Source organism: Ambystoma mexicanum, chromosome 11 (assembly GCF_040938575.1).
Source record: "Ambystoma mexicanum isolate Mex_15411 chromosome 11, UKY_AmexF1_1, whole genome shotgun sequence".
NCBI lineage: Eukaryota > Metazoa > Chordata > Amphibia > Caudata > Ambystomatidae > Ambystoma > Ambystoma mexicanum.
The window spans coordinates 215285582-215298740 of NC_090934.1; the positions used below are offsets into that span (position 1 = coordinate 215285582).

At 46.3% G+C, this 13159-nt stretch overlaps 1 protein-coding gene across 2 annotated transcripts in view; it reads right to left on the reverse strand.

Moving 5' to 3' along the window:
* Positions 1 to 13159, reverse strand: part of KDF1 (keratinocyte differentiation factor 1) — a 302442-nt gene that overhangs the window by 202890 nt on the left and 86393 nt on the right. For both annotated transcript variants that reach the window (XR_011279598.1, XM_069622882.1), the window contains exon 2: positions 10978 to 12095. Coding sequence is in view for 1 of the 2 variants with exons in the window: in XM_069622882.1 (XP_069478983.1) it covers positions 10978 to 12085 (1108 nt within the window). In the remaining variant the exon portion in view is untranslated. The remainder of the gene's footprint in view (positions 1 to 10977; positions 12096 to 13159) is intronic.

Sequence of the window (13159 nt, forward strand, 5' to 3'; positions counted from 1 at the left end):
TGTTTATGTTCGTAGGCATAAACTGATTTCATAAAAGTAAGGGAAAAAACATGTCTCTATAACCAAGATGGGCTTTGCTGCCTAAAACAAAACTATGGATAGTATCAGAATATCTCTCAAAAGAAGAAAAGTCAACTGTCCTATGTCCCAAACCTATTTCCATCCCTCACACTTTAAAAAAGAAAAACTATAAAACTAGTTCCGCCCGACTCCAGGAAGGTGGTTGCTTCCTTAAAGGCAGTTTTTTGGCAGTTTGAGACTGTTAAAGAAATCTCCTTCTACCCCTGGCTGTCACTATGCCTTCCAATGTAGTTTCACAGAGATGGAGGGGGGAGGTCTCCTTTCCCCAGGCCTTCTTGGGCAACTCTTTATAGTTCCACAAAGATAGGGGAAACTATCTCCCTTCCCCATGTCTTTTCCTGGCTTAATATTCCCAATGATGCATGGTTTTACGAAAGGATCTCTCTCTTCCCTTGGTCTGGTCTTGACTTTTGTCAAAAACAGAATTTTGTCAGGAACAGTCCAAGGGAAGAGACCCTGGTCTTCTCTTCCATTTATGTCGGTCTCAGGCTTATAACGTCTCTCACTCAGGCCCAGTTCACTATCCTGCCAGGCATTGTTTTGCACATACAATTCTTCAATACTTCCCAGACCCATTTCCCAGATTTATAATGCCTCTCAATCAGGCCTGTTCACTAGACTGCCAAGCACTGTTTTGAACATACAATTCTTCAATCCATTCAGCATTTGAGAACTAGACCCCTTTCTCAAGTTTAGAATGTCTCTCAATCATAGTTCACTAACCTGCCAAGTACCGTTTGACACAAGGTTCTCTGGAATTCTTCAAAGTACTGGTACAAGGAAGATGACTACTCATGTAATCAAAATGATTGTTTTCAACAACTGGTTTTACCCCAGGGGAATCTCTCTTTTGCCCCATATTAGTTCAATTCCACCCATCAGGGTCTCAACAGGCTCTTTGCTCTGTCCCCTACTTTGTAGCGCAATTTCCCATTCATTAACGCAGTTCTCTTTATAGACTCTTTCAACCCCAGGGGCTTGTTCCTTATGCCTGCTCCGCGGGTTGCTTTTCTCTCCTGCTCTCAGCTTCTATGGGTTTCTCGCACCCCTGTAAGACGTGCAGCGGTTCCACACCCCTGGGTCCATCACAGTTACTGCTATACTTCTTCAGCTCTCCAGCTTACCACTGGACACCTGCTTCTGCTGCTGTGGTCCTTGTGCGTCAGCATTGTGTTCCGCTGGGACGCGTTGGCTGTCGGTTTGTTTCTCTCGCCCCTGGAAGTCGTGCGATTCCCCAGCCCTGGGTCTCTCACAAGTACAGCAGTACCTCCTTCTGCTCTCCTCCAGAAACCTGCTTCTCCCGCTATGGTCCCCAAATGTTAGCTGCGTGCTCCGCTGGGTTGCCTCTGCTGTCTGGACCGCATCCCAATCTCCTTCGGGCCTCAGTCTCTGCACGGCAGCTCCCTCCAGCTAGTGGTTCCACCAGGGAGGATCAGGCAATAAGAGAAGTCCACCCTCTCTTTTTATCTTTGACCAGCTCGTGTAGGAGCGAGTATGTTTGCATTGGTTCTGCGAAGGGCTCTTCACTCCTCTTTTCTTATTCATGTCAGTATCTACAGAACCATAGCTTTCCTTACTCTTCCTCATCACAATATGGTTTCCCCTCATACTCAGACAGGTCTACTCTGCAGAAAGAGGCGGTAGAGGGGATGGGAGTGTTTTGGCCCCAACAGTGTGTGGGGATGTGGTTTTGGGGGTAGAATAGCCTGTTATACCACGCTCTCCCTTAATAATCTTCCCTTCCGCCACAGGGGGGTCCCCTCCTATAGGATCCTACCGCTGAGTACCACCCGCACAGGGACTATCAGGTACCAGCCTAACCTCCCTGGCCCCATGGAAAGGGTGCCCTCTCCCCTGCCAGGGAGGAAGTGACAACATGCAGGGATTAGTCACAGATTACAGATATGCAGCTTGCAACTTTAGCACGTCCTCCACTATCCCATTCCTATATCATGCTCTAATATCCTTGACTCTGGTTCATGCGGTTATCAGACCTGTCTCCTCTGGTTTTATATACACATCCTCTCACCCATTGTTAAGGACACTGGTCCTCCGTTTAGTAAATCAATCTTAAAAAGTTGTGTAGAGACCACCGGGAGGTGCACAGATGAACATCGCGCAGCTTCGACTTCACTGGACGTAAAGGGGTACTGAGTCCCCCTTTAAGCCCTGTAAAAGGTGAGCCATCAACAGCTGCCACATCTGTGATCACCAAGGCACCCCAGAGCCACATCTGAAGGAAATCATCCACCTAGCGACCGAGATATCACTGGACGAAAACAGACACATGGCGAGCCTTTCTGAGCCCCCTCACGCAAGAGGTGCCTGTGGCATACAGTGTTGCCTTGAAACCCTGTACACTGCCGGCTACACCGTGTCAGGGAGCCCTTACACTGCGGCATTGGGGAGATTGCTGCCATGTTGATGAGGCTCTTGGACGAAGCGCCGACTGCAACACAGGGCAAGCGTGTGTGCCCGACACGTCCCCTGCAGCGCGCGCCGAAGTGACAGTGGTACAAGACCAGATCTCCCCAGCGCTCCGTACTGGAGTGATTTGTTGGATTTCTCCCATTCATCTCGGAGAGGAGGCTGGAGGTGAGAAGCCTGCCAGGTCCGGTGTGAAAGGCGACCTCCTTATAAAGGTTGCTTTGTGCTGTGTTGGAGAAGCACTTGCTGGGCCAAAAGAAGGAGGGCCTATTGGAGCCTACACTACTCCAGGGGGAACAGCCTTGTCCGTCCTGGCAGGGAGAAGCCATCTATTTAGTGGCAATAGGTCCAGTGTCAGGGGGTAGGAGCCATCCCTTACCCTAGAAATACAGTCATCTCTACACCAGGGACGTGCATCAGAGCGCAGGCCCAGGACGTATTGCCTCTACAGAGCAACCCCCAACTTCTGTGCACACATATCTCGTGGCTCGACCACTGGATGTGTGGAGACTATTGGATGGGGGGGGGGTTTGTTGCCTACAGTCTCCCACCTTCTTACTTCAGGTTTGGGATTGGCTTTGTACCCCTTGGTGGAAGTGAAGTGTGGGCTTCACCTCGACAGGGGAAGATTCACGCGAGTCAAGCGCAATATCTTTGGACACAGGTGTCCTGTAGGGAAACCCTAAAGAAGTTCCAATATTCCAGTCGTTCCCCTCCTGACATCACTGTGGTGAACCCCTTGCCCCGGAAATGACTGAAGAGGCCATGTCTACGAAAAAGGATATTGCAGCATTTTTGGAAGCATTAAGGGGCATCCGGTCAGACATTGGATACAACTAGACAGCTTGATAAACATGGGAATACCCTGAAAGACATCATTCAGGGCTTGAGACTAATCAGTCGGCTGTGGATGTGTCAGAGACCCAAATGGACATGAGGCACTCAGAAGATGAAAGACGGGAAGAGGAACGGACCTTAAAAATAAATTATTTTGAAAACAGAGGAACAGCAACCTGAGCTTTTTTGGTTTTCCAGGGGAGGAAGAGGCGGAGAGAGATAGAATACTGCCATCAATGTCGTGTTCAAGACTTTGTTGGGAGACTGCTCCACCAACTAACCTACCATAGATAGAGCCATCGGGCAGGAGGAGGGGGTAGAGGTCCTAGATCGGTGCTTGCCTGCTTTCATTATTACGCTGAAAAAGCAAAGATTCTGGAAGGGTGAGGAAAGTAGGCTCCACAGACTATGGCAACGTGCATATTATAATCTTTCAAGACCTCTCATTGTTCACCCTAGTGAGGAGGGGAATGCGCTTTCCCCTTACACAATGGCTTAAGGACAAGGGAGTCTGTAATTGTTGGGGGTTCCCAAATCTCCGTTTCCTTTGAATACAAAAGGAAACAAGTACAAGTTGGTGACAGAAGATCCAGAAGTGAGAGGGAAACTTATGGGGAATGCAGAGGATCGACTCCAGGACCCGGAGCCAACCCCGACAGGAAATTCAAATGCTGGTAGAACTGGTGATAGGAGGAGACGCATACTGGGGTCCCGGAAATTCAAGAGGCTCAGTACTCCACCGAAGCGGGGGAGGGGGGGAGGGGGGGAGGGGGAGGACCTTGACCCCAGTCCATGACTACAATTTTTGTTTCCTTATGATTTCTATGCTGGGACTTTGGTGCGGGGGCTGCTGTGGGATGAGTGAACCTAACCGTCGTCAATGGATGGGGGGAGGGGTGATGAGCACATAGACAGGGAAGCAGGGGGTGTAAGGTTTTTGTGGGATCTGTGATGAGAATGGCAGGGGGTCAGTGGCGGGAGGCCACTAACTACGAGGAGAACCAGAGGGTACGGGAGGGGGGGGGGGGTTGAGCACACTAGCTATACTATTGTGATTCGAAAGTTTGGTGGTCTAGGCACTATTGGTGGTCCGGTCCAACAACATTCATGCTTCTTAGTCAGGACTGGACACTTATAGAGGGAGGGATTCAGTTCAATGGGAGTGTTTAAAAATAGCAGTTTATACAATGCAATGGTTAGTGTGCATTATAGTCCTGACAGCCTTGTGGTTGGATCATGTGGATTATACTACACCGATGAGCCCTAATAAGGGTGAAACCAGGCATGTAGTTGTCCTGACAGACTTGCAAAATGTCTACCTTGGGTCGATTAAGCTATGTATAAAATAGCACTGCCCTCACAGACAAAGAATTTCCTGGAGAAAAAGGTTTGCATTTGAATTAATGTGCATACCCACAAAGCCATTCCATTGTGTCTCAGAACTTGAGGTGAAATACTAACCTTACGTTATGTGAGAAACCTGGTGGTGTCTCCCTAGCTAGTGCCCGGGGATCCGTAATCCAGGTGGCCAGGACACGGCCATCGCTATTGGATCCAGTTCCTGGGGTGGACCAGTGAGGCAGGATCACCTGGATGGGGTGGGGTCCTTGGGGAGTAAGACTGACAGGCGACATGCGGTATCCCCTTCTTTCAATGCAACACCTTTTCCCCATCCTCCACGTAGGATATTTCAAAAACCTGCTCCCCTTTCTTCACACAGACTTTTGCATGACAAAAAAGACAACGGACTAACACCAGAGATGTTTACCTGACATGTCCTAATACCAAGGTCAGGCAAAGTCAGGCAACAGACCGAGAGAGGCTCCGTGTTGCCTCCCAGAAGTGAGGGAAAAAAAAAAGAAACGCCAACCGGGAAGACTCTATGCTGCCTGGGACAGCGGGCAGAGATTGTGTATTCTCGCCCACTGTTCCAGCCACCCGATTGGCTGTGCACACTTCCCCGGGTGTGAATACGTATGTCCTCATGGGCTTCGCAAATGGAATGTGCCAAGTTAAGTTCGTCATTACTTCCCACATCCACTGAATTTAAAGGTTTTGTTGCATTAAATGACTTATCATATCATAAATCTGCACAACTTAACTGCACATTAGCTAAGGTTTTTTCAGTGAATTTCAAGGGTTTTGTTATACCATAGTTTCTTTTTTTTACAGGCCCCTAGCCACAGCCTTTGGCAGTGTCCACTATACATGTTCCTCCAATGTTTCTTTGGACCCACTAGGTGGCCACAGCCATTGGCTGTGGACACTCCATGTTTTTCGGGCCCACTTGCCAGGGCATTTGGCCCTGTCCAGTGAGCACAGCCCGTGACCATTGCCCCGGGTCTTTGAACATGGTTCCATTGCACGTTGCCCCAATAGCTTTCTTCCAGTCCCACTAGCAATGGACAATGGCCTATGGCCATTGCGCACACAGCCTTTGGACTCCCTAGCCAAGGCCTTTGGCCACACCACTAGGTTTATTTTGGGCACTAGCCATGGCCTTTAGCATTGGTCCCTTGACATGTTGCCCCAATAGGTTTCATTGGGAACCACTAGCCATGGCGAGTGGCCTTCGGCCGTGTCCACTTTCCATATTGCACCATTCGATTCCTTAAAGTAGCCCACTAGCCATAGTCTTTGGCCACACACAGTCCGCAACCCCAGCTCACTGGAGCTGTAACATTCCACTTGTTTTTGTATAAAATAACCACTGTTCTAAGCATATTTGTTAATTGGTTTATTGGAAGGACAGATCCATCTAAGGAAGCAATGAACAGAAGAAGGGTAGCAGGGAGGGGTTCAAGAAAAAACAAAATGTAACCAAAACTCAGTTATGACAACTGGCAGCTAACCAAGTAATGCATCCAGTCCAACCAGTTGGGTGCTGCAGATGGCTACCATTAGTTTGGGAATCTAAGAGCAGCTACATTTCGGCTGCAACAACACTTTTAGCACGAGGGGACGTATTTAAGCTCACCCTAAAACTATTGTATTGGATAAAACATAAGGGTATTTAAAAGAAATCAATTTGTGAAAAAGTGCATTAACCACAGCTACCAAAAGCCCCCACTATTTTTAGCATTAGATTTGGCCTGCTAATAGGAGACACATGCCGGGGTCCCGAAAATTCAAGAGGCTCAGCACTCCACCGAAGAGGGGGTGGGGAAGCACCTTCACCCCAGTCCATGACTCACAATTTTTGTTTCCTTAAGGTTTCTATGCTGGGACTTTGGCGTGGAGAGGGGGGGCTGCCGTGGGATGAGTGGACCTAACCGTCGTCAATGGATGGCGGTTGGGAGATGGGAGGGGGGGGGGAAGAGTGGGCACGTCACATCCCTATCACACTACCCCTTAGACTTTCTCCACAAACTCAGAATGTTTTACCTTAAGAATACCCCCAATTCAGAGCAACTCCCCCATCAAGTGTTCCAGCTCAAGAACATGCTTTCTCTTCACTGACCGATATCTCAGAGTGGAACTAATGGCCAATTCAAGAGCTGGAAAAACAAGGGTTGTAGCGGTGCACACAGGACATATCTGTCGATCAAGTCAAAAAATGTGTCAGTCTGTCACGGCCGTTACTTTATGGTTTAGGTGCTCCTGTGTGTGTCTTGGCTACAAGACAAGCAAGAAATGAGATAAGAGCTAGAAAGTGCACCCAATGAATGGGGGACAACAACAGGGCACACCCATAGTCTGATAAAAATCAGCAAATATATTAAGTGAGCAATGATGGAGTGCTGGAAGAACAATCAAAAAACAATTTAATCAAAAAAGATAAATCAAAGAATTAATGATTTTGCACAAATGTCAATGGGAAGTACATTGATCATAAATGTCAAGCAAATTCATCAAGTTTTAACACAGAAGTATTAAAAATCATACATGAGTGATTTGTATTTTTACAATTGGCAGCAAAGTCAAAAATCAACACAATGAAACAATTTTCAATTTTTCTGGGCAATGAAAATATATGGGGTCTCATGTAAAGAACTTACACTGCGTAAAGACTGTAGGGTGCAATGTTTTCCTTTGTTTGTTTATTTAGTTGTATTGCGCACCGGGCGCGTAGACATCAGGGCGCATAGCATGAGATAATTCACAGCTTAGTTACACATCAGGATTAAACAGTACATCTAAGGCACACAGTATAGCAGAAAGGGGCCATGTCTACAAAGGCAAGAGGCAGGAAATGCAGTACAGTCAAAAGTAACTAATATCTAATGTATTTACATAGATTGAGTCAATAATCACGAAATCAACTACAGTGCAGTCAAAAGTAGTTCTAATATCTAGAGTATTTACATGGAAGCGGCCCAAGTTCGAACTGGTAGCAGGTACATATCTAATTGTCAGATTCTTTGAGCCATTTTATAGTATTCTGGTGGATGTTTTGATAGGGTTGGTCAGCTCTGAGTGTGGCAGGTAGGGAGTTCCACAGTTGGGCTGCCTTGACTGGGTAGCTACAGTCCCCGATTCTGGAGAGCTTAAATCTGGGGACAGCCAGATAGTTGGTATTGGATAGTCTGGTAGTCCTTATTGAAGATTTCTTAGTGATTCTTTCTGTCAGATAGCAAGGTGCCGCATTATTCAAACATTTGTAGGCAAGTGAGGCGAATTTCAGTTTGAAATTGTCTGGTGTTGAAAGCCAATTGTTAAATCTTCGAATATCAGATATATGTTCTCTCCTAGCAATTCCTAGGGCTGCTCTAAAGGCGTTATTCTGCAGGATTTGGATTTTCGTGATGATTTGTTTGTTCGAACCTATGTAAAGCGCATTGCAATAGTCCAGCTTGGACAAAATAAGCGCACGGGCCTTTGTGCGTACAACACGTTTCAGGCTTTGCCCTTCATCAGGTACAGGACATAGAACTTCTGAAATACATAAGTAAATAATTTATACTTTAGGTTGTTGTTCCAGGTGGGAGGTAAGTGCGAGACTCCTGTTTTATGGATAAATAGTTAAATAACTGACCTGTATTCCACAATAATGGCCCCATTGTTGAGGTAGGTGTTTCGTTCGATCTAGGCCAAACGTAGAAGAACAGAGCACAAACCTCTGTAGGGATTCTGAAGGAAAGTGAGAAGTGTATAGCCAGGGTTTATATGACCGCGTGTGGGACCAGTCGCTCAATGAGAAGCGCTGGGACCCACACCACGGTCATGTATTTCGTTAATAGTATAGTACGTGTACTCGCCAACACAAGTGAGTCAGCCAAGGAGGTAATTTGCACTGCTGGTTCTTAAAGTGACAGCCTATCTGGCATATCAATGGATGCTGGCAGGGCCCGTAGGCAAAGTCTGAAAGAGAGCGGGACACAGTCTGATTTATTAAATGGATGGTTGTGTGCAGTTGTCATTGTACAGTATACAATGGCAGAGGATGGTATGCTCACCGTCAGTTGCTGGCAAGACTGGTGACTCATGGAAAAGACTTTGCACAGTGGGCGGGGCATTCGTCATGTACTGTTTTTAGTGGTTTTTGGACCAGGTTAACGTTGGGATGACCACAAGAAAAGCATGACGCATGTCCCGCCCACTGTGCAAAGTCTTTTCCATGAGTCACCAGTCTTGCCAGCAACTGATGGTGAGCATACCATCCTCTGCCAATGTATATTGTACAATGACAACTGCACACAACCATCCATTTAATAAATCAGACCATGTCCCGCTCTCTTGCAGACTTTGCCTATGGGCCCTGCCTGCATCCATTGATCTGCCAGATAGGCTGTCACTTTACGAACCACCAGTGCAAATTACCTCCTTGGCTGACTCACTTGTGTTGGTGAGTACACGTACTATACCATTAACGAAATACATGACCGTGGTGTGGGAACCAGCACTTTTCATTGAGCGACTGGTCCCACACGCGGTCATATAAACCCTGGCTATACACTTTCTCTTCTATCTTCCCATCAGAATCCCTACAGAGGTTTGTGCTCTGTTCCTCTATGTTTGGCCTAGATCTAACGGAACACTTACCTCGACTATTGGGCCATTATTGTGGAATACAGGTCAGTTATTTAAATATTTATCCATAAGACAGATTCTCACACTTACCTCCCACCAGGAAGAACAACCTAAAGTATACATTATTTATTCATGCATTTCAGAAGTTCTACTATGTCCTGTACCGGATGATGGGCAAAGCCCGAAACACGTTCGAACAGAGGACAACACTGCACCCTACAGTCTTTTCACAGTGTTCAAGTTCTTTACATGAGACCACATATATTTTCATTTCCCAGAAAAATTGAAAATGTCATTGTGTTGATTTTTGACTTTGCTGCCAATTGTAAAAATACAATTCACACATTTATGATTTTTAATACTTGTGTTAGAACTTGAATTTGCTTGACATTTATGATCAATGTACTTCCCATTCACATGTGTGCTAAATCATGAATTATTTGATTATCTTTTTGATTAAATTGTGTTTTGATTGTGCTTCCAGCACTCCATCATTTCTCACTTAATATATTTGCTGATTTTTATCAGACTACAGGGTGCCCTGTTGTCCCCCATTCATTGGGTGGACCTATCTCTCAATTCAAGAGCTGGCTTCTTCCACCATCTCAGTAGAACCCACTGTCAATCCCAGAACTTCCTTTCCACTGTCCAAACCTCACAAAAGAAAACCCTACTGTAAATCAAGATCACACAATAGCCAGGTTAAATTCAGATCTCCCAGTTCTAGTATTCATTCTTTTACTTCCAGGAAGGAACTTTCGCGAATGACTGGAGTATGTCTTGTAAATTCCTGACAAGACCGTTTTGTAAGCCACTGCTTGATCCCCCCCCGACACTGGCACAGTTTACCTTTTAGAAGGTCATTTCAGATTTGTATGCAAACTTAAACAGTTAATACCAATATGTTTAACAAAAACGCTGACATTTTGTAACAGATGTTATTAATTAAAATGTTTGCTGTGTGGAGAGACCTGTTTCAGGAGGACCCAACCCTCTCTGCAAAATTGGTGAAGTGGCCCTGAATACCACAGGGTCTTAATCTGTTGAAGCTTCACACCCAAACTGCCAATAAATCGGAAAGACATGGGCTTCGGGTAGGACTGTGACGTTCTGTTTTTTTAACCACGTAGGGCTATGAAGTGACAAAAGGCAACTTTCCTGCACTCGGCAATTCATCAGTTAACCACCACCTCACACAATCCATGCCTAATCAGGCAACATTAAGCAAATGTCAAGAGCTGAGCAAATTTTGATTATTGTCCATCACCAAACCCATTCCTCTGCCCCCATTTCAAGTTAAAGATGGGTTTGGAGGAATGCACTAGGATTGCAAACTCCCACACTGCTCCAACTCGAGAGTAACCTTCAACTGTGCATCAGTGGACATGGCCTCCTCCCATCCCCAGCTCCCAGAAGACACCTCATACTGAGTGGTAATATAAGCATGCAGCCCATTTAATTTCACCCCATCTACGAAACGACTCCCCCATCTCAATGTAATTTACTCAAATGCCCGATTCAGATCCACATCTTGTAGCACGCACACACACACACACCTCTAAAGGGCATGCTTCAGAAAATAAAAGTAAAATCTCCTGCATCACTTCCTCTCACCAATCTTAGAGCACTCACTCCAGCTCAACCTCACCACATAACACGCACCGTCTTGGCTAAGGATGGTGGATTCCATGACCATCGTCTCATTGCCACTGTCTGGTTGAATTCCACGATTGCTCTCATCTGTGTGGCTGTGAGAGACTACTGCCAGGCTTCTGGTGATGGGTGGCCGGGTCCGACTTTTGCGAGTGCTAATGCGGATGATACCCCGCACTAGCCGACACTCTGCGTCCTGCTCATCTAGGTTGTAGTCCTGAGTGATGCTACTTATCAGGTCAGAGATCTTGTTGGTCTTCTCCAAGAAAACTGTGTCCGATGTGCACTTGGCCAGCTCATCAATCTGGTGCAGGCTGAATAGTTCTGTCAGTTTTTTGAAGATAAGTATGTCGATATCAGTGCTGGACATGGATCCAGTCAGTTCATTGTCCAGGTCTGGCTCATGAAAGGAGTAGTACTCCCCAGACCCACGTTGGCTGACAGAAAGAGGTGGCTTTTCCACACTGTCCCGTTTGGCTTTTTCAACAAGTGGGTCCTTGCAACAAGAATCTTCGTCAGGCTGCTGCACACGACTCCGATTGGGGTAGACAGGGATGCCTTTCAATTTTACATCAGGGTAACTAAAACTGCCCCCAGTGTGACAAGACTTTCCCTGGCCTCCGTTCCTCTCCTTTGGGGACACATCATTGGGGCTGCTGGCTATAGCATAACCGTTTATTTCTCCACCCTTAAATTTCGCATTTGCAGTCTCCTCTTGGCGCAGGCATGGCAAGTAACAGTCCGATTGTTTCCGCAAACGATGCCCACATGTCAGTATGTAGCAGATCACATCCCTATACAAGCCCCATGCTCTAGATAGACTAGGGCAGCACTGGTCCTCTTCTGGAAGTTGCTCTGCTGTACCAGAGACTAAGGCAATGGGCTCTGGCCCAGTAGAATCCCTCGAATCAGCCCTTAGAGATCGTTTAGCCCGGGCCTTTTGGGCTCGGAACCTGCTGTTTTGCCCAAGTTCTGGGGTGGTCTCTCCAAAAACCTCCAAACTAAGGTCGCTGGCTCTTGAAGGGTAGCTCCGCCTGGGTACCACATTCTTTGCAGAGTGTTGCATTAGAGGACTGTTGCTGCGGTCTAGGGGATTGTGGGGGCTTGCTTCCTGCATGGCTCACCAACTAGAAGAAAGAAAACACAATGAATTAAGGAGCAGGGCAGGAAGACTCAATATGCGTACCCCTCTAATTGGAAACGCCTGAGCTACATGAAACCCATTTTTTACTTTTGGAGAGCAAAACAATAGTCTCCGACCAGTGAACATACATAAAGACGACATTTGAAATACACCATGATCAGCACCCAGTTTTGGCTAGACAGTAAAGCATTTGTTTTAAATGCATTACCTTTTTTAACTGCACACTAAACACAGCTTGGTAAACAAAACCTTTACATGGCCCTAAAGAATGTCTGAATTTACTGAAAATCGTGTTTGTCTCAAGAATGTCAAAGCCATGTTCTAGGAGTTGCTTAATTAGTCTATCCAATCAACTGGCGTGTATGCACCGGCATACCTTGGTGGCAAGGCAGGACACAGTGCCTACTGGGATGAACACTGGTACAATGCATAGGTTGTAATGAGGCCGGACAAGAATCTATAGTAATCAAAAAGGCTGAGAAATACCAAATTGCCTTGGGAGAAATGTATTTTTTGGCATTTTACAACGCATCACAATGTGTGCAAGCCCCTTCGGAACACTTCAATGGTCTACTTTGGTCATGCGGTCAGCACAGAAAACCTGTGAATCAGCAAGCTACAGAGGAAGCTTTTGTCATATTACGTCAACCTGGAGCCATCATACAGAACAGTAGCTTTCTGGGTAGTGGGGGCTATTCTGTACAGCGTCCTGGCATTAACAGTTTCTGGTCTAAAAGGGAATGTAGCCTTGATTGATAAAAAAAAGAAAGAAATAGTAAATTGTGCCTGGAAAGCAGGCTGCCCAGGCCCACAAACTAGACTACGATTTTTACATGCACATGTACAATCGAAGTTGGGTTTTAGCATAGTTTAGTCACAAACGGGTTTCGAAATTGCTAAGAGCTGGGAGCTATTTAGCTTCTGGGTATAGCCGAGGGGTGGCTGGTTAGCTTGAAACCAGCAGCTACCAAGAGCTACTTTTCACTCCACAGGCAAGTTGTGCTTTGCAAGCCTAGCTACTGTGAGGCTTATGGAATGTGTATTAAA